The sequence below is a fragment of the Alligator sinensis genome, unplaced genomic scaffold (assembly GCF_000455745.1).
Source record: "Alligator sinensis unplaced genomic scaffold, ASM45574v1 scaffold219_1, whole genome shotgun sequence".
NCBI lineage: Eukaryota > Metazoa > Chordata > Crocodylia > Alligatoridae > Alligator > Alligator sinensis.
The window spans coordinates 2583316-2608862 of record NW_005841866.1 but is presented as its reverse complement, the minus strand read 5'-3'; the positions used below and the strand labels follow the sequence as shown (position 1 = coordinate 2608862).

Sequence of the window (25547 nt, the reverse complement as noted above, 5' to 3'; positions counted from 1 at the left end):
CTACCCCGCAAGTCCCCAACACAAAACACACTTAAAACAAGTAATTGACATTAGTCAACTAAAGAGTTCTGAACAGTTTACTGAAGTACTCCATCCCTTCAGAGGTACTCAAATCTCCCCATCTGTCAGTTTCTGTGACACTGATGGTTCATAAATTAAAGTCAGGCTTCTAAGTTTCAACACCTCTTAAAATGACCAACATGCATTCATGTCAACTGGCATAGCATGGAGATTTGTGGTTAAAAAATCCAAACAAATAACACAAGCACAAGGCCAAAAATACCTCAGTCTTGAAAATTATGCAACAAGGATACAAGCTTAGCTTGAGAGTTCTTTCCATGTTTCACAGAGCATCTAGTTAACTGTTGCTCCTACGAAAAAAATTATACTACCTTGACAATCAAAATGGCAGAATAACACCCATTTTACTATTCAAAGAACTCACAACTATTATTGTTGTCACAACCCAGTGATTTTTGGTGCCTCGGCACAATGGGATTTTCTTGCCACACGAGAGCCTCTTGCACAGCGAGGGTTTTGCTGGACAGAGAAGCCTCGGTGCAAGAGAGTTCCTGCCAATTTGCAGCCTTCTTTGCAGGGTGCATTTCTTCCTTGCAGCACAGAAATGCACAGTGCAAAGAGTTCCCGCTATTCGAATGCAAATTTGTGTCCCGCTATTGGCCAGTGCTAAATTATTCACACGTGGCGGCTAGTAATTGGCTCGCTGGCCGTTTAAAATTCCGCGCGACTTCCGCCCAAGTCGAAGAACTTTGAGCACGCTGCAGAGTGCCTCTAAAGAGATCCGACTTGCGGCTAGCTGATTGATAGACTGATCACCTATCGATCTTTCTTCCCGTCGCAGACCGCAATCCCAGACGTACCCTTTTCCTGCCGGCTTGAATTGCGGATGGATTGACTGGCTTGGGCCCCGCCAGCTGGAACAACCCATGTGGTTGTTCAGATGACCGGACCACCTGCGTCGTGATTGCAAGCGGCGTGAGTAAAGTTTTTTGCAACCGATACGTTGTGTCTGCCTCTCTATTCACCAGCCCGCCCTAACATACGAGCAATTTCTAACTTAACTCGAGTCGGCTCCGGCCGTCCGAGACAATTTTTAATAATCATCAGCATCAGATAGAATGTTTACTTTCATTCACTGAAAAAAATAATTTATGTTAAACTCTAGACTACATCTGCAAGCCAGATTTTTCCCTAGTATAAAGAGCCTTATTAGGAATATAAATTACCTACAGTTTACTTTGAATTTGTCTATACACTCCTCCCCAACTCTGTCAACCTTTAATTATATGCTGAAGACATGCAGTTCTTAAATCTTTTACCTTTTCTCTGTCCTTCAGTCGTTTGGGGCATTCTTCTGACGAAGGCGAGTGAGGTCTCTTAGGTGCAGCACTTTTATCGTTCATTGTTGAAATGCCATTTAGATGCTGTTGGCTTCGGGCAACTTGAGGTGCAACAAGTCGAGGAATCACATTTCGTCCTACTACTGTAGGAATAGTGCAGCCAGCTGGAGATGTGACTTTTATGGTGACTGTAGTCTCCCTCTCTATAAAGAACAAGCCTTTAAATTTAGTTATCAAAAGTGCTAGAAAAACAACTTATGTTTTCCTCACTGTTTGAATACATACTTGAAGCAATAACTGGAATGGACGATCCTTTAACAGGTACTGATGCAGATACATCTGGCTTCTCTCTACTGGTAGCAACACTGGCTCTCTGGACTACAGTACTGCTGTAAGGAGAAATGTCATAGACTTACTTTTCAGAATAAAGTTCTAGTCAACAAACAAACAAACAAACAAACAAACAAACAAACAAACAAACAAACAAACAAACAAACAAACAAACAAACAAACAAACAAACAAACAAACAAACAAACAAACTCCTAGTCATGCCACCCCATTGTTTTAGGAATTTGGGGGGGGGGGTGAATGATAAACAAAAAAAAGTGATAATTCCTCAGCTCATGGGAACTGCAAATCAGTGGAGCTATACAGACTATTACATAGCTAAGAATTGGGCTAACAGTGCCCTCACTGTGCATAAAAACTTCTTCCCTTTCAGACTTCAGATTTGAGCCCAAAACAAGTATTTGTATTAAAAAAGTATTTACATTAAATTTATTAGGACAGCTCCATGCCCTGGTCAGTCCTGCTGCACCACTGGATGCTGACAGCTCGGCCAGCCATCAGAAATAGCAATGACAATTTTTAAATCTCCCACCCGAATCCTGCTACACAGACAGCACCTGCTGTCCCAGTCACCACCCCTCAGTTACAGAACTGCCAGAAAGACTTTCATATTAAGAAGGTCGCATAATAGTTCAAACCTGTCGGTTTCTGCTGCTTTGTCCAACTTAATTATCTTGCTTAGTGAAGGAGAACAATATGGTGTCCCTGTATCTACATCTCTGGAACTGTCCAAACAGATCCTTTTGGACTGAAGGCTGCCAGCATTTCGACTGATGTCTGGTATGCTCTGATAAAAAACCAAAACAAAAACAGAGGGTTTACAAAATAGATCTTCACATTTTCGTGTGTACTTGATTTTACAAAAGGATGAACTTTGATCGTACCTTCTTCCTTTTCTGTAAAATTTCCACAGGCAAATAATAGTGAAGTTGCTTTCTCTTTACATGAGTTGCTTCAATCTTCATGCCTTCTTTTAGCATGTTGATATTATTTGCCTGCCTGTAAACTGTAACATGCAATTAACCAGCTTAACAGTTAGTTTAAGTTCCAATTCCTTCAACCAAAATTACATCTTTTCCAAAACAATTTTACAAGAACAATTAAAAAGAATACACAGGCTGCAAGCATCAAACTGGAAATCTTCCAGCATTCTGGAGTTTATTTAAAACTAAAGCTTCAGTAACAGAAGCTACAGCATCACAAATTCTTCCAAATTCAGGCCCAGTTCTCAAGATGAGGACAGGGGAAACGCATGCTGGGAAGTCCATTTTATATCCAATCTAGTCCAAGTAACATTGGTAGTTTGTGTTATAACCTTGCTATTTAAGTTTAACATCTTTTCTATAAAAAAAACAAACAAACAACTGATTGCAGTCTTTAAGCATCTTTAAAATCTGCATCTTAAAAGTATCTTTAAGCATCAAAAAAAAAAAAATCCTTCTTGCTTTTACTTTTTTGAAGCTGACAAAAAATTGATTCCAATTCACTGAATTCAAAGTCTAGTTATGGGCACAACAAACAAGCTTACTGCAGGGTGTGGAGGAGGCGGGGAGCTTTATTGCATGCCAGCTATTCTGCAAACATGGACCATGCACTGACTTTTCCCCTCCCATGACAAATTCTCAGTTCTACTGCTAACCTAACTCTTCATTAGGCCTCATGTTTTTTTGAAAGGTTGTATTTGCCCTGGTGACCAGAGATGCCTTGAAACTCCAACACAAATAAAATAATTAAAATGTCAAGCAATGCTGAAGTACAAGAAATCCAGTAAAGCTTCAGATGCCACAAGTATTCTTGAGACTGAGGCCTTGTAACCAAACACTTAAGCTAGTACTCTCACAAGTATTCTTGCTCACCAGATTTATCATCTAAAATGAGAAAGGTTAACAGCATACCAGGAAAATAAAAACTTACATGCTATCAAATGTATAAACATATATCTTCTAGATTCAATTAATCTTTGGTATTACATGTTACTAGAATTTAAAAGAGGGTCAAGTTAGTTTTGCCACTTTACTTCTATATTTAGGGACCTACTTAGCTCATGGCGAGACAAAGCTTTGTCCCAGCATAAAAAGCCCATTTTGCAGTAGCACCCCCCCCCACAAGCACTGATTGGCAGAGAGGCCCTGGGGTGGGGGGAGACTGACTGTCTCTCTCCATCTGCCTCCCCTCCCCCACATGGGAAAGAGCCCCTCATCTTGATTTCAAATATGAGGGGAGGAGAGGAAGGGAGGGCAGGCAGATGCTCTGGTTCCAGCCCTGACCCAGGATTAGAGTTGCAGCAGCTGCCTGTCTTCCCACTGCCCTATGCACCATGTCCCCCAGCTACATAGTATGGTTATTGCAGGTATTCTTCCAAGTTAGATTATTTTACAATAGGTAACTTCCCATTTTGGCAAACACTGGTTTTCCCCATACATTCCATCTCTGAAAATTCACAATTCTGGAAGATGCATAATCTCAAATTAGTAAAACGTCAGTCTTGTAAATTAGCTGACCAAGACTAGAGTAAAATACAGCTTTACCTGTATCTGTGAATGACTGTATATCATATGTTAAATCAATACTAACGCTTTCTGCATTCTCCACTTTCCTAAAAATGATTCCAAGGAACCACATTGATACATAGTCACTCCTAAGGAGAAAGGAGAAAAAAAAAAAAAAGTTATACAGGTTTACAAGTCTATGCATAAATACCAGCTTCCTTTGGGAGGGAAATTTTAGCATGAATAGAGAGGGATAAGTTAAAAACATAAAAATTTACCTGTACACTAAAAGTTAGTTAAGAATGCAGTCTGTACTTAATCCATGAAGTGCTTTGGTAGACCATCATCAATACAGTACCTCACTAATTCTCAATATACCTTAGGTATGTTTAAAGTGATACAGAAATCAAGAATCATGCAAGTAGTAACTTTTCCAGAAGCTGTAATTATTTCTGCAAGCTTTCTTGGCAGACAGCTCATGACTAAACATCAACAATGTGTAACTTAGCTTTTTAAAAATGTGGTGGTCTGCTCATTGTTAATTTTTTTCTTCAAGTTAAAAAAAAACAACTTACTCTTTATATTGTTCTTTGTTGCCAGGAAAAGACTGCGGATTTACATGTGCAATATTGATAAATTCATTCCTCTCCAAGTTTCCAACAAGTACACGGATTTTAGATTCAACCAGACCAACCCTAATAAGAACAGAAAATGTTAAAATTTACTTTAGTGCACAAGATAGTTAACTGCCTCATAATTCAGAAAGGATAAAGCACCTGCTTAGTTAGCCAACATAAGTGAGGGAATCTGAGATAAAGTGGGACTGCAGCCGTGGATGACAAGGGGTGCAGCACCCTGCAGACCCCTTGCATCAAGATTGGGGTCTGGCACTGCCCTTCACACCAGGACAGTATGCTGAGGGAGACCCAGAGGAAGCACAAGGAGGAGAGGGCTACAGAGGAAACTTCCTCATTCTTCCTGAGAAAGGAGGGTAAATCAGCTAGTCAGCTCAGGTGCCTGTACACAAACACATGGAGCCTGGGAAGCAAGCAGGAAGAATGGGAAGTCCTTGTACAGTCAAGGTACCATGTGACTGGAACAGCAGACTTGGTGGGATAGCTCACTTGACTGGACCACTGTCATGGACAGGTACAAACTGTTCAGGAAGGACAGGCAGGGGAGAACAGGAGTTGTGTTGCATGTAAAAAGCTGTATGATTAGTCAGAGCTCCAGTATGAACTGAAGGTGCAGACCCCAATACTCGCACACTTTTGACTGATTATAGTAATCTTTTGCAGACCCCTTAGTCTGCAGAGTCCTAGGGGTCCACAGGTTGGAAAAAACTTTTTTAAAAATGTCACTGTACTAGAAGATTTTAGTGCACTAACTATGGCTCTCTCTTCATAGAACTAAGCCATGTATACAAGAGAAATGAAAAAAGGTATCTATTTATTTGAACTTTATTGTATGTAGAAGCAAGGCATCTTACATTATGAACTGTGTAAACACTAGGTGTCAAAACAAACCTACAGCTAAATACAGACTTGTTGACCATGGTATTCTGTAGACAAGCCTAAGCATACAATACAGAATAAATGATTCTGTCACATTTTACAGATTATTATTGTCAAATAACTTCCTATGACAACTAGCAATCTAGTTAAAATATAAAATCATGAACACTGAAGTGCTGCAGCAAATATGACAACATGCCCTGTTACATGTTATTCTTACTTACATAAATACACAGAGAGCTGAAGTACTTATGGGTAGGGGTCTACCCAACTTGAAATAGCAACTGGCTAATTTTGCAGGCAGATTGCAGGGCAGGTTGCTCTTTTTGAGGGCTTATGGCCAGTGCTTCCCAATGCCTCCGGCTGAGGGGCCCATGGCCCTGCCCCTTGCAGCTGATTGCCTGTGAGGGCTGTCCATCACATGGCTCCACCACACCACCAACTGGAGGGGATGGAGCTTCACAATAGGCAGCCTTCAGCCAATCAGCAGCAAGGGGATAGAAGCCCTCTTAGGATTTCATGTGCGCCAGCAGCCACCTCTCCACCCTCTTCCCCACCCCCAATCGTCTGCATGGTCAGGTCACAACATAGTGAGGACTACAAACTCCTCTGGGGAGTCATTTTATTTTCAGTAAGTATATCTCCCCCCTCCCCCCGTCGATTTTATAGACATTGTCCACAAAAAAAAAAAAAACCCACAAAAACCAACCCACCATTTTGGTAGGTCCCTACTCATAGTAACTAAACTGAACCCATACACTGGTAAGCATCTACAAGTTCCCCCTTTTGACTTGGACATTTTGCTATTACCAGAACTGCCAGCTTAATGATGTTTTCCTACAGATGACACCATTGCATTGTCCCTTTACTGAATTCTCTTCCCAGGACCAATTACTACAGTGTATTTGGAAGTAGGAGTGCTAGAACAGGGTGGTTAGTAGAGGGGCATGCAAAGGGAACACTGAAGGAAGTATGGTAAAGGCTTTGGTGTCTGTGAATAAAAGAAAGATGCATACAAACTATTGGGAGAGCAAGAGCATGAGTGAGCAAGAGTGAGCCTTAAAAAAACTGAAAGGAACTAGAGCCAAATTTCAGTCCTTACACTGAGAAACAAAAATCAGAAGTGCTAGATAAATACTAAATTTGAAAAAACAACCCCCCCACCACCAAAACAAAACCCTGTAGAAACCAGCTTGTATTAGAGGAAGGGCAGGTACTGTATTTACTTGACTAAGGCAACCTCCGCTAAAAGTTATATTCTATATATGAAAATGTTATAATTTTCCAGGTACAGAATCTAATTATTGGAGGTCTGCCTTGAATGTGTCCCCCTCCCACTGCTACAGCAGGGCAAGTTAATCTGGAAGCGGTCAGGTAGCCCCCTTGTCTCCCCCAATTTCTTTTCCCTGTTGCCCTACTTTACTGTTAGACCTTGCTCTCCCTGAGCATATGGAAGTGATGGGCAAATTACTACAGGAACACATAGACTTGGTTCATCTGGAATTGATGCAGTTTACCTCCTTTGAAAACTGCTGCAAGTTTTAGCACGTACTCTATAAACATTTTAGGCAGCACTTTTTTACCACCTTGAATATAATACAAACTGGCTGCATCTACACAAGACACCAACTGTGCAGTAGCCAGTGACTACTGCACAATAGTGTTGTGTGGCAGAAAGCATGATGCGATGTTACTCCACAGCAGTATTAGGCTACTGCACAGTATCATTTAAAAAGAGAGGCTACTGTGCAATAACTCCAGTTCCTGTCATTTATTTAGTACTTGTTTATATGCAGCAGCATCTAGTGTAGAGATAGCCACTATGCATGATATTAGTCCAAGACTAAAAGGCTCATGCTTTACCATATAGACTCTGGGGCCCAGCCCAGTGAACAACAGCATTTTAAGGCATGGTGACCCCACAGAAAAGCACTGCTCAGTATGTGTGCATAGTCCAGATACCACTCTCCCCTGTCCCGCACCAAAGGATCCATGTGCTAGTTAGTTCCTGCTCATGACTGGAACTGGGTGCTCTTGTCATGAGTCCTGGAATCCCACAAAAATTTATCTGCAGATGAGGTGCAAGGTGACCCAGCCCAGTCCAACCTCGTGGAGGGTGGAGCTGCACTAGTCAGATGCAGCAGGTTGTTTTATATAGTCATGCTCAGGGTTGGGTGCATTTAAATCAAATTTCACAGGTGGTTTCCATTGCCAAGTACAAGCGGTTTTTGGCAGCAGTTTAATGATGGATAACATATTTAATAAGCTTTTTTGTATGCAATAAGAAGCCTCCCCTCTCCCCCACCCCCCATGCTGACTGGGGGCAGGGGGAGGAGGAGGGAGGGAGAGGACACCATGACAATGATGACCACCCTGTCTTCTACTCAAGTAGATATGGTATAATCTATGGTGGTCCTAAATATGGACCACAGTTATAGGCACCCTTAATACAAAACCAAAGATTTAAAGTTAAGAAGCCATTAAAAAGTTACTTGCCCAGGTATTCCAATAAACAAATGTTATTTATTTTAAGAGTACACTGGAAATTATATTAAATTTGGGAGGAGGGAATATGCAGCTTGAAATCTCAATTACCAGCTATTGCTACCTTTGGTAGTCAGGCTGTCAGTGATTAACTTTGTTAGAAGCAAGCAGTACTATTCTGTTAGTGATTTTTCTTCCTTCAAATCACTGTTTGCTCTTAGAAGGTTCTCTTCTCCTCCCACCTCAGTATATCTTGCAAAGTTCCAGAAAACTAAACTTTTCAGTTACCTACTTAAAAAGCTTTGTTTACAGTTACCATCTTGGAATTGTCATTGCCTGCAGTTCTGAAATAAGAGTTTGATCTGAATAAAGGAATGTTACTGACTTAGCCAATAGCTAAAACCTAAATGGGAAAAGAGCTAATTTATAATAATCTAATGTTTAGACTTCATTAAGTGCAACTTCATACCTAGACCACAGGAAAAAAAGCTGATTATTGAAACAGGTCCATTTAAGAGCAGACTACATAATGTTGACCAGATAGCCAATTAACAATTAGAGTACAATGTAACTGTAAGCCCCAATATAAACTTATGATTCCAAATAAAAAGAGAAAGGTTACATTTGGATCAAGAGATAAGAATGTTACTTCAGAAGAGGCTCAACAGTTGCATCACAAGCCAAATACATTAACGAGTCCCAATTATGACTCATAGAGCGCTCAAGTTGGAACCAAATTTACTCATGCAGTTCATTTTTCCTTTCTTTGTTCATGTCCCAAATCATTTAAAACCCTCACTGATCATACTTCTGTAAAAGCCACCACTGAATTTCCTCAAACATAGGACAACCCTGATTATATGACAACCCCTCAATAGTGTGATTGTATTGATGGAAAATTTATAAATTTGTTATAATTTGCCAGGTATACAGTCTAATTCTTGGAGGTTTCCATTACTGAGCACATGCTGCTTTTGGAAGCAGTTTAGTGATGGACAATGTATTTTGTGTGGTTCCCTTGTATGTGAATGTGAAGTGAGGGTCCTCCCTGCCCCCTACCCCCCCATCAACATGGGGGGGGGGAGGGAAGTGAGGAAAACCTTGACTTATATTTGACTAAATATAGTATGTAAAAACAGAAAATTGTGATGAACAGACCATTCAGATTTTTAATAGCATCTCTTTTACAAGCAACATCATTCCTCTTCATATCACTGACCTGACCTGTCAGCACTTGTCTGCAGCTACTCCTTCCCAAAAAGAGAAGAATTCCAAAAATGTTTTGTTTTGATAAAATAAGACTAATTGTCTTGGGAATGTTACAGAGGCTTTCCTGAAGTGTTCAAAATGAACAGATATGCAACTTGCTATTAACTACATTAGTTAAAAGCAATGAAGGGTTTGATGTTCCATTTACTCTTTATACAATGAAGAGAGGCCAACTCACTTTCACTTGTTTAAGTTTTGGGTTTACTCTTAAAAGACTTACCATTCTAAATGATGCTCTTCAGTAGAGGCGCTAGCAGTCAACACAATGTAATGCCTAGAAAATGTTGAAAATAGTCAAACCACGGACTCAGCTTTATCAATCTTAAATTTGATCCCAAAGAACAGAAAATGAGCTAAGTCAGTTCAAAGACTTCTGACCATGAGGGCTTGTTGACAAACTTTTCAAGATCTATGCATTACCCAGTGTAAAGTTATACTGAAAACAAATTGAAAGTTATAATTCTTAGGATCCTCCACTGTATACAGGCTAGCACAGCTGCAACTTGGCCAGAATCCAAAATACTATTACACTGTTGCTTAAGGAGCAATTGTAAAAGCCTTAGGAATGTAACTTGGAAAGTTTAGTGTTGCAAAACTAATACACTATTTTATTTTTTAGGATTACTTATGTGCAGCTAATGACTTCCTCCTTTCAGATGTGTACCTGTATGTTCAATACTTTCACCCAGGTGAAGTAGTACTATAATTCATGTAGTGTTTTGGATAAATCTAATGCAGCCGCTTGACCATTTCAATTTGCAAACAAGGCTCTAATTTGCTTTTACTTCAAATTTGAACCAGATGTTGGAAAAACCATTTTACTTACTATGTTATCAGCTCTTACTGTCAATACTTCCTCACATGCTTGATAGGAATGGGAGGGTGAGCAGGGAAGAAGTCTCCCTTCGCATGAAAGCAGAAGTGACCTCAAGAGAGGAAATCTTACCCAGGCCCCGCCCCCCCACCCTGAGGCAGAATCAGATTTGTTAAGCTGAAGGAGATTCCACAACATACCTGGTAAACCTGTTCTAACATTTCACTATTCTAAACAAAAAGTTTCCCAGTATCCAGCCTAAATCATCTTTGCTGCAAAATTAAGTCAATTTCTTCTTGTCCTTTACCCGTTCAATTTGGCTGCTGAGTAATCATTTTCATTTATAAAGCAGAAGTGTTCAAGTCAAAGAAGAGTTGTGTCTCTTGCTCAATTTTTACTTCAGATTACTCAATTCCTTCAACATTTCCTCACAGGTTACAGGTTTTAAAGACTTACTCTTATATAGAAAGGGAATCCAGAAAGCAGCACTTGCTTAAAAGCATGAAGCCTAAAACCAAAGCAGGTTCTCCAGCTAAGCACTGCGTCAAGCTTAGAAGAATAACCGTTTCATATATTAAGATAGGAATCAAGGATATATTAGCAGAAGCTCCAATGCAACAGCATCTAACCACAGCCATTTCTGGCATCTGCTACCTAGCCACTTATTCCAAATTTTCAATTTGTATTTGATTTGGCCTTTGTGTAATGCTTTTCACTCCTCGCTTTCCAGTGTCTTGATAATTCTGGACCTTTTCCTCCATTTTATCCATCCTTAATTCTGATCCTTACCATGCAAGTATTAGCAACTAGGAAAAAATCTTTCCATTTTAACCAGTAACCAAAATCTTATTCCAACTGTATTGTAGCTGCAAGTATTTCAGATTAAGCAAATAGATTCCATACATACTTATATTTTTGAAAGAAGTTTGGCGGTTCAAGGAGCTTTGGCCAATCTGATTTTCCTTGGAGAATTTCATTCGTGACAGCAAGACCTGCATTTCAGATTAAACAAAAAAGAAAAAAAGTTTGCTATGTTATACTTCCACAGGCAAACTGATCAGGACAGCCCCATTTATTTCTATTTAACTACTGGTACTAAACTTTTGAGCATTATGGATGTGCCAAGAGCTAGATGTTATTCTGTAATATAAGTAAATGGGGGAGGAGCAGGGAAGTTAACAGGAGTTTGGTCTATAAAAGACTAGGTGATCTGCTACACTAATCTCAATACATCATAGAAACATGGTCATCTCACCCATACCGCTCCAAAACTTAAATTTTCTATTTCTCACCTTTTACAAATAACTTTTCCATTCTCTTGCCAGGGCAGGACTGGTCCATAAAACAATAAGTAATCTACATAGTAATGTATTTTCATGTCATTAAAGAGCAGAACATGATTTTACTTGGCATATATTTAACTGATTTAAAAAGGCTATCAGGGTATGAGGAGGACTAAACTGCTTTACCATGTTTGAACTCCTCTTCCATGACTGCTCTTGTTGACGTAGACACATTATATGTTGAGTTCTGCTGTGGATAGGCTGGTGTGATTACAGGCATTAGATGGTATCTGTCAGATGGGTTTACCTATGATATTAAAATGATTCCAGTTAGTATGGAATTAAAATTATTGTTAATTAAGCACAATATGCAATATCTACATACCCTAGGGTCCCAGACTGGTAAATTTAGATTGCTATCTTCAGGTTGTTTCAGCAACACAGGATTGGGCCATTCCCTATACAAGAGAGATCAAACAGTAACAACTGCAAATGATTTAGTCTTTTCTTATACAAATTAAGGTGGTTTAAAAAGTGCTTAACATCTTAACAGCAGGTGTTGACTAATTTCAAGTGTACAGCTATTTTTACTAGACAAATCTGTATTTATACAGATTAGTTTTTCCTATAGACAGCAACACTTACCATTTTGAAAAAACTAGGAAGAATTTGTTAACTAGAGTAGATGCCAATGCATTTGGATATAACTGACATGTCCTTGCTACCAACATTGCCCAAGAAACACCACCAAGAAATCCCAGCACATTGGAATAAATTCCGCGACCTAGAATGGATACATTTTACGAGTTAGTTAGTTGCACATCATGAAAGAATAAAGACTATTCTCTTCCAAATTTGTTTACCAGAGTTATGTAACTGGTTTTAACCAAATTACTTCCTACAACCAAAGTCTCCTTATTCTCACCACAAAACTAAGAAAAATTCCAGTTTCTCTTATCCAACAGGGAGGCGTTTGATGTTTTCCAAGAATGCTATAAAGCTGTACTAATCTGGCTAGCTAGGCAAGCAAGACTGCCTTCCTCCTCTTTATGCTGCCAGTGTGGTTTTTTTGTTTTTTTTTTGTTTTTACAGGTGTCTAACACTCCCACAGAACACTCACTTGAATCCTGAAATTTCTCTGCCCTTTTCTATTAAAAAAAAAAAAAATCCATCTTCCCAGAGCTGACCCAGCCCATGTTTTTCAGATCCATCGTGACTTCAAGATATTTACACCAACCCCTGCACAGCTAGGAAAGGTGTGTCAAACTCAGTACTTCCCCATCATGGCCTGACTAGAGGGGCCTGAGACCAACTACATGAAGAACAATGACAAAGGGTTTTGCCATCAGTAAGCAACAATAACAACTTAACTGCTTGAATTGCAGTTCTCTCTATCAGTGTACACACATAATATAGCTCAGCTCCCAGTCATAGTAGATCTGGACAGAGGCTATACTCAGCTTCAGCAACTCTGAACCCCAGCTACATAGGGCTACAACACCACAGATCTTATTCAGAGACTAGAACCGACTGAAGTTTCACTGAAAAAAAAGTAAGAAAACCTGTAACTGGTTATGAAAGTGTATGTTGATTCAGAAACGGTAACACTATCAGGGGCCTCTCCTGTGGAGGCAGATTTGAGCTGGAATGCAAGTATAGAAAAAAAAAAGTGAAAAAAGTTCTTCATATCAAGAGATGCACTAATGTGCACACACTGCACTACCCAAAGATTTTCCTGTCACTGATATTTTGAACTAAGCAAAATTAAGCAGCTAAGGCATGCAATCAGGTTGACTGTTTGCATTAAATTCAAACCAGATCTCAGAACACCTTTGGAAATACTTATTTTTACGATGCCACATCTCCCAGGAGAATGCCCCAACACTACCAGGTTATATCCTAGGCTTGGAGCTTGTTCCACTCCTTTAAATGCAGGACTATTGTGCAGAAATGAATACAAGATTCATGAGGTTAAAAGGAAAGCAGTCGAGAGCCTTAACTATATGCTAATGCTTATGGAACTCAGTTGAGAGAGGGAATTTTGGTCCCCGTTTTCAAAGCTGTGTTTATCCAGACTGTTTCATTTGCCTTCAGAGCAAGAATCTAGAACTTCCCTGTCCCAACAGGGCAAGATAGACCGACTCGGTAGTCTACTTACGTTTTGCCCACAGTTTGATTGCTCTAAGTGTTAGCCGAAAGTTCTCCTTGTTTGGCACTAAATGGAGAATTTCATCAGTAACTCTGCAACCTGCAAGAGATTCAAGTGTTTGTATTTAATAGTCTCAGTGCTAGGTTTCCCACCTTATAGTTCTATAGTGCCATTCTTTTTCTAACAAGCATAACTTGGCCATCACCCAAGTCTGACCTGCTGAAGCCCATGTTTACTACAGTTAGGGGATGCAAGAGTAATCTCCAGTATGAACTGCTTCCTTGTGCACAAAATGTGTAGTTTAGACTGAAGCCATACTTAACTAAGTAAACAGCCATTCTGAATGAGATCAGAAGAGGACTTAGAAGCCAAGTTCCCATTTTGGAGAGCCATAGACTATTTGACAAAACTGATGATTGAGCAGCGAGGCCTTTTTGGGGTTTGTTTGGTTTTTTTTTTTTTGCCAACCTTGGCCATTTCCAAAGGGCCTAGGTCAAGCTGCAGAAGTGTGGCTAAAGCAGAAAGCAAAAAGGAAGCAATCAGCATGTCCAACTAAACCAGTCATGAGCTCCAATTGAGCAGAGCACAAGGCTTGAAACAAAATATTATGAGACTATATTAAATAATCCAAATATAGTATATCATAGCCTTATCTTAAAATGTTAGTAGTAGTAGCAGCAGCAGCAATTGATTTAACCAAATTATTAGATGCTGGTTTTGTTAAAAAGTTTTAGTTATGTTGTTAAAAAAGCAGCTTTAAAAATCAGTGAAGACTGTAAACCAAGGTGAAGAGAAGAAAAAACAAAAACAAACAAACAAAAAACCCCCAGATGGTAGCAAGCAGCTTTACCTGGTGAGGAAGGAAAGAGATAACAAATCAATCTTTCTACTTCCCCAAGGGCATAAATCCCAAGTGACAGCTGAACCAGATACCTTGTGGACTTAAAAGGCGAGTCCCAAAAATGTCAGTGAAACTTAAATGTTAAATTAAAGTGAATCAGAGAACATTTATTAGAATAATTCATCTATAAATACAGGAGATAGGCTGGAGAAAAATGTGAACAGCAAAATCAAGAAGGCTTGCTGCCACCCTCCTCCCTACTCTCAAGCCTCTTTAGCCAGTGTATGTAAAAATCTATATTGTGCTGTCATGAGTAGAGTTTTGGAATATAAGCAATTAAAGGTTTGCTTGTAGACCTCTCTCGCCTCTTACCAGTATCCAACCTGCAAATTTACCCGTAATCCAGGTAATAGTGTTTAGGCATTCTGAACCACCACTGCCACTTTTCCCACACCCTTGCTTTGTTTTCCTTAATTTACATGCAGCAGTGTGAACTAGTGATTTATACAGCATATTCACATTTGAAAGGGCAAAAATGGATTCAAATATTGAAGGGTAAGTCAATGGCACTGGTACAAAGTTAAAAAAAATGGGCATGAACAGACATTTATCCTGTTTCCTAAAAACAACTACTTTTAAACCTACCCATCACTGTGCCAGCTTATGTCTTAGCCAATAGTCCCCCCCCCACCCCCCCGTCTACTTTACAAATCTATACATTAGCTTTATCACTATATTTTGTTAAAATCTGGTTTGGGTAGTATTTGTTTGTTTTTTTTCCCCCCCCCAATAAACCCACCAAATCATTTGCTTTGTGTAAAAAGGAAAGCTCCTTAGGTTGCATAAATAAGTTACATTTACAATACCATTTAAGCTCCGTATACATCTTATATCCAGACTCCTCAGGCGTGAATCATCTCTAAGATCCAAGTTATCAGACACAGTCTGTATAGCCAATCTTGCAAACACAAGATCAATCTTAAAAAGAAAAGTATAAAAAGTTAATGTAACATTCTAATCAGTGGCTGGTACACTAAGCTAAACAATTTGAATCCAAGACCATTAAAACACCATTGCTTTTCAACATCTCAGAAGTATTCACAAATCAACCCAGAAAGACGGATTGCTCTGGAATTGTAAAGAAATTAATCTCCCAAAAGTTCCTTAATATTGGAAGTATCACATTTGTTTCACACCTTCTTCTAGTGGAGAAAAAGGTTTTTTTCCTGTTTATCATAAGTTAGGGATCCTGAAAAATATAAAAATCACATTTTTAATAATTCAGCCAGCTCCATTATTTGTCACTAAAGGTAAGGGAGAATCTCTCTGCACTGATGATCAGTGTGGTATTACATATGCTAGGTTTGTTTTGTGCTGACTACGAAACAGTTCATCTCCAACTTCAGTGGAAAGGAGCAAGTCTTTAAATCCTCAAGCCAGCATTACTTGGGACCAAATTCTTCAGACTATTAAAGCAGCTTGGGGCAAAGCAGTCCAAGTTCTCCCTAGCTGTGTGAATCCTCAACAACGCTGTACTGGGTCACCAAGATGGGGAGCCACTACAAGTGGCACCATCAGGGTATTATTGTATATGTGACTCCTGCATGCAGGAACATCTTGACAGAGACTGCAGACCTCCAGCACTCAAAGGAACTGGAAGAGGGAAACGGGTATTTCAAGGTAGTTTTGGGTTACAACTGTCTTATGTATGGCTCAATTTGAAGTACGTGGGCCCTAAGCTGTACGCTGTGGCACAGCTACGTAGCCATTTTTCAGTATTTGGAAGTGATATTTCAAGAGTATGAAGAGTCAGATACTCTACACTTTGAAAAACAAGTATTTACTTAAAAAAGGAGCATCTGCAGAGATACAAAGCTTTCAGTACTATTACTCTGTCCTTTCTTCTGACTTTGTTTGTTTTAAATCCTGACAGCAGTAGCTGATTGCTGCACAGGCAGTTGTGTGTACAATCAGGCCAGCTGTACTGCAAGCCCAGTATCTTTAGACACCAGAAACAAGCAGCACCTCAAGGAACACAAGTTGCAAAATGAGAGGTTTTCAACAGCTTAAGTAATAGTTAGTGTCTCCTGAAGCAGAATTTAACTTTTAGATTATTTAAGCATAACTGTGAACAATATTACATGTGCAATTAACATGTAGCAATAAACTCCAGTAGTTTGTGCCCTGGGTGCAGAGTTTACACATGCACCTGGGACTACAGCAGGTTGAGCTGGTGTGAAGCAGTCCTGGCTGGCAGAGAGCTTGGAGGCATGGCTGGGGGGGAAGGAGGGGGCGGTGCAGGGGAAGTCAGCCTGCCAGCCCAGGTCTGCAGACAGGCTGGCTGGAACATAAGGATGCTATATAGTGCTGGGCTGTAGCACCCTTGTGCCCCAGCCAGCCCCAGTCATCTATATCTTCATTTCAGAGCATGCAACTACTCTACTGCAGGATAGTACTGGTCCTGGACAATGCTACCCTACAGTGGAGTTTAGTTAATTTACTGCACTTTAATAGGAGTGCACATGTAGACCGTGACACTTTACTATGGAGCTAATTAGCCAGCTCTGCAGTAAAGCACATATGTACGTGTGCTCATTGTTACTTTTTATGAAGAGCTAAAATGTCAGACAATATATCATTCTAAGACCTTTTGATAGTGTAATGTTCCAATGATTCACTTTAAGCAAGTTGCATCCATACATGATGGCCCTCAGATAAAGTATACTATCAAAAAACTCCTGCATCTGGCAGACACTGCCAGTCAGGCAGGGTGTGTAGGGTTTTATAAAACAAACAAAAAAACCCAAACACACCAAAAAAACCAAAGACTCCTACACATTTTCTTCATCCCTACCACCCTGATCTTTGCTTCTTGAACATTGTCACCAAAGTTAAAAACAAATCTCCCTGAAGTGTCAGTGCACAGGATTAGAGGCTCTGTTAAACCATTCAGTTCCAAAGCAAACTGCAAATAACCCATATTTCAAATAACAGATTAAGAAACCAATTCTTACCTCAATACCTTCAAATTCAAACTTGACAACTGGTACATATGCATCTTCTACTGCCTGTGAAGAAAGAAGTTTCATATTGTTAAAATTGCTACATTTCCCCTTCTGGCTTACCCTGTTACTCCCGAGTTTAAAGGGCAGAGGAGAGTTTCATCAAAACCTAAACATACTGGCTCAAGTTCATTTTGCTAAACTGCTCAGATATATGCAATACAATACTTAGGCCAGTCATTATGTCCTGGACAGACAGTCCTTTCAGCTGACATGAAGAACAGAGTTGCTGATTGTCTGCTATGACCAGCTTGCATCTGACAATTATTTATATCAAATGACAGCCAAGAAGTATCAACACGTGTCATTATAAATTTTATAATGAGAGTCAAGTATTCAGTCATCAAAAATGTGCTACATGGGGGGAGGGGAGAAATTGCTATTACTTTTTCAGGTAAGTATTGCCTTAAGTGTCAAAGTCACATTCATCTGAAATTTCTGCAACTATTGATCTAGTTAGTTTGTAAGACAACTGAGCTTTTATTTAGTATTTGGCTGTATTATGTTTCCACTGCTTCCTATTTCTCCCATGCGTAAGAATTGTTGATAAAAATCAGGATCAGAAAAGGCCTTGGTTCTAGCCAGCTATTTTAAAGTTTCACTAAGCTCCCCTCAAATCTACAGGAAGGATGTTAGACAGCTTCTGCTATGTGACTCCTTTAACTCACTTGATAGAAATCCCTATGGTGGATCTACAGATTTGAACTCTGCCAGTTAATTGTATGGATGTCAGTGTCATGGCACCGATTTTTTCCAATTTGCTATTTTAAAGCCTAGGAAGATGCATACCCATACCTACACTCTCAGAAACCTCTTAAAATGAAGGTCAATCAAGCACTTAAAAGGCAAGATGCACACAAGAATGAAGGTGGCATAAAGCCTGTGCATGTTCTAGTCTGATCACATCATTCAATTCTCTCCCAACAGGATCCTTGCCAGATTCAATTGCATGAGATAAAGACAGTTTCTTCACAGGCTCTAAGAGCAAGGCATGGATATGCAATAAAGTCATGGGAATTGTTAGGGTGACAGTATTTGAACCTTGGGGAGCATTGGATTTGCAGCTGAATAAAAGGCTATAGCCAGTAGCCTAGCAAGCTGCTAACCACAAGGCAGAATGGTATTTTAAAAGTAACACTGCAAAACACTTAGGCAAGCATTTTCCTAACAATATAGTATTGTTGTAAGATATACAGCTCACTGTGCAAGAAAAACAGGATGCAGACCACTGGCTATTGTTAGGAGATAATGCAGAAGTAAGACCTTGGAGATGGTGAGGAAGTCAGCAAGAGACTGTAAGTGACCGAGAGAAGCAGGGGCCAGTCTCTCAGGCATGTGCTCATAGCAAAAAGACATGTAAATAAGTAAAATGCATAGGTAATTCCATGTTAATGAAATAAACAGTAAACACAGGCAGAGCTTAAGATGGGAAGGAATGACAAAGGTAGGATAAATGTTAATAAGTATAAACCAAGGTGTATAAATATGAAAAGAACTAATGTTTGCGGCTGCTCCCCGATTTGTTGGAGCTTGCCTGAAGCTGCCTCCATTTTGAATAAAGTTGTTGAAGAGCAATGCGTGCCTTGATTCGTTGACTCCATGTGATGCCTAACAACTGGGGAGACCAGGCCCAACAGGAATGTCCACTGAAAAACTGCCCATAAGTGAGCTATGAAGCTCAGAAGTATCCACATACTGTGATATTTAGGATTAACTGCAGGGTTGCCCTAAAGCAGCTGAAGCCACATGAGTCACTTTATCTATCATGCAAAGTGTAAAAAAGTGGGTGCGAGAATAGGGAACTGCAGCAATGCAGCTGCAGATTTCCTGCATCTGAAGCCAACAAGCCCAGGCAAGTTCCAAACAAGCCATAGAAAGGCAGACAAGCAGCAGGCTTAACCTCATTCCCTGAAAGTTTTACTGAACAATCTTAACTAGTTACTGAGAAAAGTTAAGTTGCTTGGTGTACGGCTGGTTGCCAGGTAGGATCATAACATTAAGCCCATAACTACTACTGGTAGGCAATGACTTTTGTAAAGTATTCAAAGTCATCTTCACTGCAATGTACAAAAGGAAGAGTTTTATTTAAAAACAAAACAAAACAAAAAAACAAACAAAAAAAAACAAACAAACCACAAGTAAAGTTTACATTTTAAAAATCTGCAGCTGAGCTAAAGATCAGAGTAAAAAACTTGAACCGATTTTGAGTACCCAGTCTGATGCACCTAGGTGCTAGTAGTTTTTTTTAAAGGCACAGTAAGGGTATGTTCAAAACATTACTCCCACCAAATTTGGCATCTGACTTTCAGAAATGGTCAGTGGCGGTCTCAAGTTCAGCTCTGCTGAGGTTACACAAAAAGCACATGACTCGTATCAGAAGCAGGAAAAGAATCCCATTCTCCAAAAATATTTAAAAACATGGGGGTCTTCCCCTCTTGCATACTCCTGCCTTATTCATCATGCCTCTTCCAACTTCTATAGCAATAAGGGCAGGGCCCTACAGACAATGTCATTACTACAAATCTGACTCATGGCCAGAAGAGGTCAACCCAGTGCAAGAGACAACATTCCCAAAGAGAAAAAGAAAAGAGCAGCGCAATTACATACTGAAAATTCTTATGAACGTATATATACCAGGGAGGAAGACAAGTCACACAAAACACTCTAGTTTGGTTGCCTGACTTCTCAAACTTAGCATTTTAGACAATTTTGTGCAACAGCATGTAAAGAGTGCCCAGAGAAACTGGATTTTGGTTATCTGCCAACTGGGTTTTTCTGAGTTAAATTGACTATGTCCCTTTAACAGCAAAAACTTGATGGAACATTTTTCTGTAGAAAAGCAAACTTACTCTTAAATTTCTGATTCCATCCTGATGTTTTAATTTTTCAAAAAACGACTGAAAGAAATCTGATCTTTCCACATGTCTAGGAGCAACACAAAGGGCATCTATGTCAGCTCCTGCAAAAAGATCTCTCATGAATTGTCAGTTAAACAACTAAGTTAGTAACAAAGAAATTGTGACTAGACAGAATTAAAGTTTTACCTTTGGTATGTACTCCAAGCCTATAGGAACCAAATGTGAAAATTTTGCCACCAACATTTGCTACAACTGAAGGTGGAAGATTCTACAGATAGAGCAGAAATACAAAATTTAAGTGTTTACTTTGAAGCCAAGATCTAAAACTTTTAAGTGATTAACATTATAACGGAGAAAGTTAACTTAGGCCAGCTTGTTTTGGTAGTTAAGATTGAAATGAAGTCACACTTTATCCTGCTAGTTACAACACCTAAGATGTTTTGAGCGCAGTGCCACAATTTCTTATCTACCACTAAGCAAAGCAGAGAAACTATCTATATCAGGGGTTCCTGATACTGGGCCACAAAGGGTTGGCTGCTAGTCTGCAGGAGGGTTGGCTGCCATAGACCGGAAGTGACTGGCAAATTGCAGACAGGCAGCCATCCCCCCCACCCTTTTCTATACTTGGTGTGTGTAAAAAGGGTTGGCTGCCTATCTGCAATATTCCAGTCACTTTTGGTCCGCAGTTTGCCAGTCCCCAGCATAAAAAGGTTGGGAACCCCTATCTATGAGATTATCATCCTAGCTACCTTAAGGAAACCGCAATATGCTCACCAGCCAACTAAAAAATGAGAACTACAGTTATCTGCTGATCCAATTAAAAAAAAATTCAACTAAAGTAGTCCAGAACATGCATTTGGAGTGCAGAAAGTGTAGATGTCCATTTACACAAATTTGAAGAGCACTTGAATGAATTAGATGCAGCCAGTGCACTAGAAACAAATGGTTATTTCATTGCTAGACTGAGTATTTCAGATTTGTTGGCTCAAGCCTAGAAAGTCAACCCGCTGCTTTTAAGTGAGTTTCCCAGAATGTTCTTTTGGAGGAAGTTCTCGTGTTCTAGATTTTATGGCTAACCAGAGATCTACCCATTATCAAGCTTAAAACAGATACAGCCAATTTACAAGTTCATTTAAAAAAAAAAACCCAAAAACCCACCAAAATAGGCTTAAACATCTAGATGGTTAAAATATTCCACATTTACTTGAATAATTGTTGCAAGTTTACTGTCTAATATGTAGATAAGAAGTTTATTATTCTTCAGGGGGAGGGTTGAGGAATGGAAAAGAGGGGTACCCTGAATTTGATACAGGCACTCCTCACTTAACGACCGAGTTCCGTTCCTGCGACTAGGTTGTTAAGCGAATTGGTCGATAAGCGAGGAGCCGCCCCTTGATACTGCGTGCCTTGGCTTGAGACGCCGCGCTGCCGTTTCCACGACCAAAGTTCTCGTACTTACGACCAGTTCTCACTGGTCGTAAGTCCGTGCGGTCGTTAAACAGGTAGGTCATTAAGTGAGGAGTACCTGTATAAGCATCTGCAGGATAAAATAAGGCAGGGAAGTAAAAGAAAGTGCTTCTTCATTTCTACTCTTACCTAGTGCTGCGATTAGAATTCTAAAAACCCTTACCTTACTCTCACCAAGTTCCAAAATCCATTCTTTGACTAAGTTATTCAATTTATCAAGAACAGCTAGCCTGAAACAAGAAGCATTGTTAGTCTTTGTTTTAAAGTTTGTTCAAAAAATTGTTCCAGTATATTAGAAGTTGTACCTATGATTTAGCTCTTCTTCATCTTCGAATACTCCAAATGGCTTCATTGCTTCAGTTAATTTCTGTGTGTGAATATAATCTATTTCCTTAGGAGGAGCCAAGCTAATTGGAGATGTTATTCCATAATGCCTTTGAGGCTGGTTCTCCAGCCTAGAGTTCCTGTTGAAGAAAACAGTGATATGAAATAGCCAATGCCAACAATTGTACACTTTAAAGATAAGACTTTGGATACCACTCTTCAGATTACCCCTTTCCAACCCAACCCCTAATAACGATCCTCTATTATATGGAGATAAAGCTATAAACCAGGTTGCAGCCTAGCTAAAAAAATGAACAAGAGCAACTGCTCTCACCATATGTGCACAACATCCTAGTAGGCTATTACCATGGCCTTGGTTACTCTGAAAAATCCATGAATGTACAAACACTTTAAAGTGTCTGCAAGACAGCCACTAGTACAGTTCAATCACTTACCAACATCTCACTAAATTGAGAAACAGGAATAAGCTTCAAAACATAAGTAATTTATGTATAACCTGTGCCTATCAGAACCCAACATATGCACCTGCCTTCAGTGACACAGCCTTCTTTAAACAAGGTGCAAGTGTAAGTCAAGCTTAGTTCAGATCTTCACTGTGTGGGTACCACAGCAAGCCATACCCTTCTCCACCCCAGCTGTACCTGCACTCAACTATGAATGCATGAGAGCACAGTTCATGTTTCTTTGAATCAAGGTTCAGGATTTTTCCTAGTTAGTTGATTTATAAGCACTGGAGCACAGAAAAATGGGTAGGTATCCAAACCAACTAAAGCTGCACAGGACCTATAGCTCATGACCCCAGAGAGGCCAGCTAGCCTGGACTGAAAGTACACCAGAACTTGAGAAAAATGTGTAGACAGAAGCATCAAGACAAATCTAAGGACCCATGTTAATGCCACAATGAAGACATAATTAAACTCTACTTGATCATATTAAGACAGGGCTTTATATCCTTACCCTCACAAACTCCCTTTCATTTACTCTTTATGGTTGGAAAAAGTACTTGTCTGACATATAAACTAGGGCATTGCTCAGTGTAGGAGGTCATCTTAAATCCCAGGAAGCTAGGAACTAGAGTTAGGTACAGCTTCAGTTCACATTTGTGGAAAGGTAAAAGGAATCGTGGGTCAGTCTAGACTACTGATTCTCAGTCAGGGTTCTGTGGCACCCAGGGGTGCCTTGAGATCTTTTTCAAGGGTGCCCCAGGATGCCACACAATGTTACCATTGTTGGAGGTGCAAACATGATTTGCAAGGTAAACCAAGAGATTTCAAATGGGAATCCACAGCATTCAATACATTCTGACCTGCTGTGGTCTTTGAGTTCTTTGCAACAGAAGAACAACTCTTGTTTTGACTAGAGAGAGAGCAAAAGCTAAGAGATGGCAATTCCAAGGGATGCCTCAAGCCAAACAAGGGGTACCTCTAGTTGACGGTGACTGAGAACCACTGGTGTAGACTTTAAATGAGGTTTTGGGACAGTGAATTTCCATTGCTTTCTCCTGAAATGGTAGCCTTTAGCAGCATGATGGAGGCACCTGTAGCAGAGGCATCTCTGTCCCCGATTAGCAGAAGGGGCAACAGGAGAAGGGAAATGGTTGGGTAATAAGAAATACATGACCAGCTGGAGATGAGAGGGACAGAGTGGAAGAATGTGCCTGCAAGAAACAATAAATCCAAACCAATTTGTTGATCTATAGAAGCGGAGACACCAGCATTTGCAGAACTCGCTAGAGCTCCATCACACAATATATGAACTGGAAAGAGCAGCTCAGCAGCAGGGCTCGAGATATTCTTGGACAGGAATGTCAAGAATGGCAGGGATCTGTCTCCTGTCCAACTGGGAAGGGAACTGTGACCTTTCAGCTACATCCTTCTTCAGTAACTCAATTCTCAGTTTTTTCTTCCTAGTCAGCTTTGCTTATTTCCCCGCCCGCCCTTTCATCATGGGGAGTTAGCCCTTTCAAACGACTCTCTAACACTTCACAAGACTGTCCCTTGTTTGCCTACAGCAAACTTGAGGACTGAGTTCTACCAGTTCTTGTCTGACACAAGGTGCACTACCCTTATTTAGTAAGCCAAGAACAACTCCGCACAAGAACAGTCCCTCTACCCCAGATCTCTTCAGCATATATTTACATTACATAGAAGCAGGACACTAGCTGGCCTGGTTCTCCTGCTTTACCTGTGGCAGGTTAGGGTGTTAGGTCTGGGTTGTGTCAGGGTTGAGACTCTGGATAGCACAGGATGGTTTGGCTAGGAATGACCCCATCTCAGGAACAGGGTTGGACTAAATCAGTGGTTCTCAGCCTTTTTTGTACCAGGACCCATTTATAAACAAACATCTGGCCTATCCCAGCCCAGTGCCCCTTACTCATGACCTGCTGCCCCAAACCCGCGTGGAGCAAGGGGTGGGTATGTGAGGCAGGGATCTCTGCCGGCCTGCAAGGGAAAACCTAGGGTTTCCCATGTTTTTCTTTCCTTTAAAGGACAATCCATTGTTACAGCTTGCTGATCCATTTTTTTTTTTTTTTTAAAGTTTGTCTGTGACCCTTTCAAATATTCTTGCAACCCACTTCTGGGTCACAACCCATGGGTTGAGATACACTGGAGTAGATGACCTCTGGAGGTCTCTTCCAGTCCTACTACTCTATGTGTTCTCCAAGTTCTAGTAAATTAGTCACACACACTTTTCAGTATGTTTCTGAGGCAGAAGTCCCATATAACCCCATAATTTTTTTTTACCTGCATATCAGACACTAGAGCAGGCAGCCATTCTAGCTTCCACTCAATCTGGGTGCTCTGCAAAACCCACACCACAGCTCTGCCGGCACAGGCAGCCTACCTATGGGCTTGAGTTCTCAGCCATTCAAAAACAGATAGCTCTGTCTTGTAAGCACCATCACAAGCCTCCACCACCTTTTCAGCACCCCAACAGGCTAGGACTGCAGTGGACCCCAACCCACACAGCTCAGCCCACAGGTTTCACAGAAAAACACGGGTCACATGCTGTGGGTCTTCCACAGCAACTGGCTCCAGACTGGCACCACCCACTGCCATCCTGAACCACACATGGACATCTCTTCCTCCGCAGTTGACCAAGCTCCTACCCACCGCGATATGGCACTGGCTCATGCCCTGCTCCAGGCTGGTGGGTGCTTGAAGCCCACTCCAAGGGATGGCAGGGGGGGAAAATCAAGGGCGTCAAGCGCACGTGGCCCTGCCCAGCAGCGGGCAGCCGGCCGCAGAGCCCAGCACGCCCC

At 40.5% G+C, this 25547-nt stretch overlaps 1 protein-coding gene across 6 annotated transcripts in view; it reads right to left on the bottom strand.

Moving 5' to 3' along the window:
- The window catches only part of PAPOLG (poly(A) polymerase gamma), a 31621-nt gene extending 6104 nt beyond the window's left edge, over nucleotides 1–25517 (bottom strand). For 3 of the 6 annotated variants that reach the window (XM_025192125.1, XM_025192112.1, XM_014525856.2), the window contains exons 1-19: nucleotides 25399–25516; nucleotides 22246–22404; nucleotides 22104–22170; nucleotides 20660–20741; nucleotides 20465–20574; nucleotides 17568–17621; nucleotides 15420–15531; nucleotides 13722–13811; nucleotides 12209–12347; nucleotides 11949–12021; nucleotides 11750–11870; nucleotides 11188–11272; nucleotides 9687–9740; nucleotides 4775–4894; nucleotides 4239–4348; nucleotides 2595–2716; nucleotides 2349–2497; nucleotides 1647–1750; nucleotides 1341–1564 (exon numbers count right to left, since the gene is read on the bottom strand). In XM_025192125.1, coding sequence (XP_025047910.1) covers nucleotides 1341–1564; nucleotides 1647–1750; nucleotides 2349–2497; nucleotides 2595–2716; nucleotides 4239–4348; nucleotides 4775–4894; nucleotides 9687–9740; nucleotides 11188–11272; nucleotides 11750–11870; nucleotides 11949–12021; nucleotides 12209–12347; nucleotides 13722–13811; nucleotides 15420–15531; nucleotides 17568–17621; nucleotides 20465–20574; nucleotides 20660–20741; nucleotides 22104–22170; nucleotides 22246–22292 — 1863 coding nt within the window. In that variant the 5' untranslated portion in view covers nucleotides 22293–22404; nucleotides 25399–25516. Of the gene's footprint in view, nucleotides 1–1340; nucleotides 1565–1646; nucleotides 1751–2348; nucleotides 2498–2594; nucleotides 2717–4238; nucleotides 4349–4774; nucleotides 4895–9686; nucleotides 9741–11187; nucleotides 11273–11749; nucleotides 11871–11948; nucleotides 12022–12208; nucleotides 12348–13721; nucleotides 13812–15419; nucleotides 15532–17567; nucleotides 17622–20464; nucleotides 20575–20659; nucleotides 20742–22103; nucleotides 22171–22245; nucleotides 22405–25398 lie in introns of all 6 variants that reach the window. The other 3 variants (XM_014525867.2, XM_025192140.1, XM_014525864.2) reach the window with 2 other exon arrangements.
- Between the last annotated feature and the right edge of the window lie 30 nt (nucleotides 25518–25547).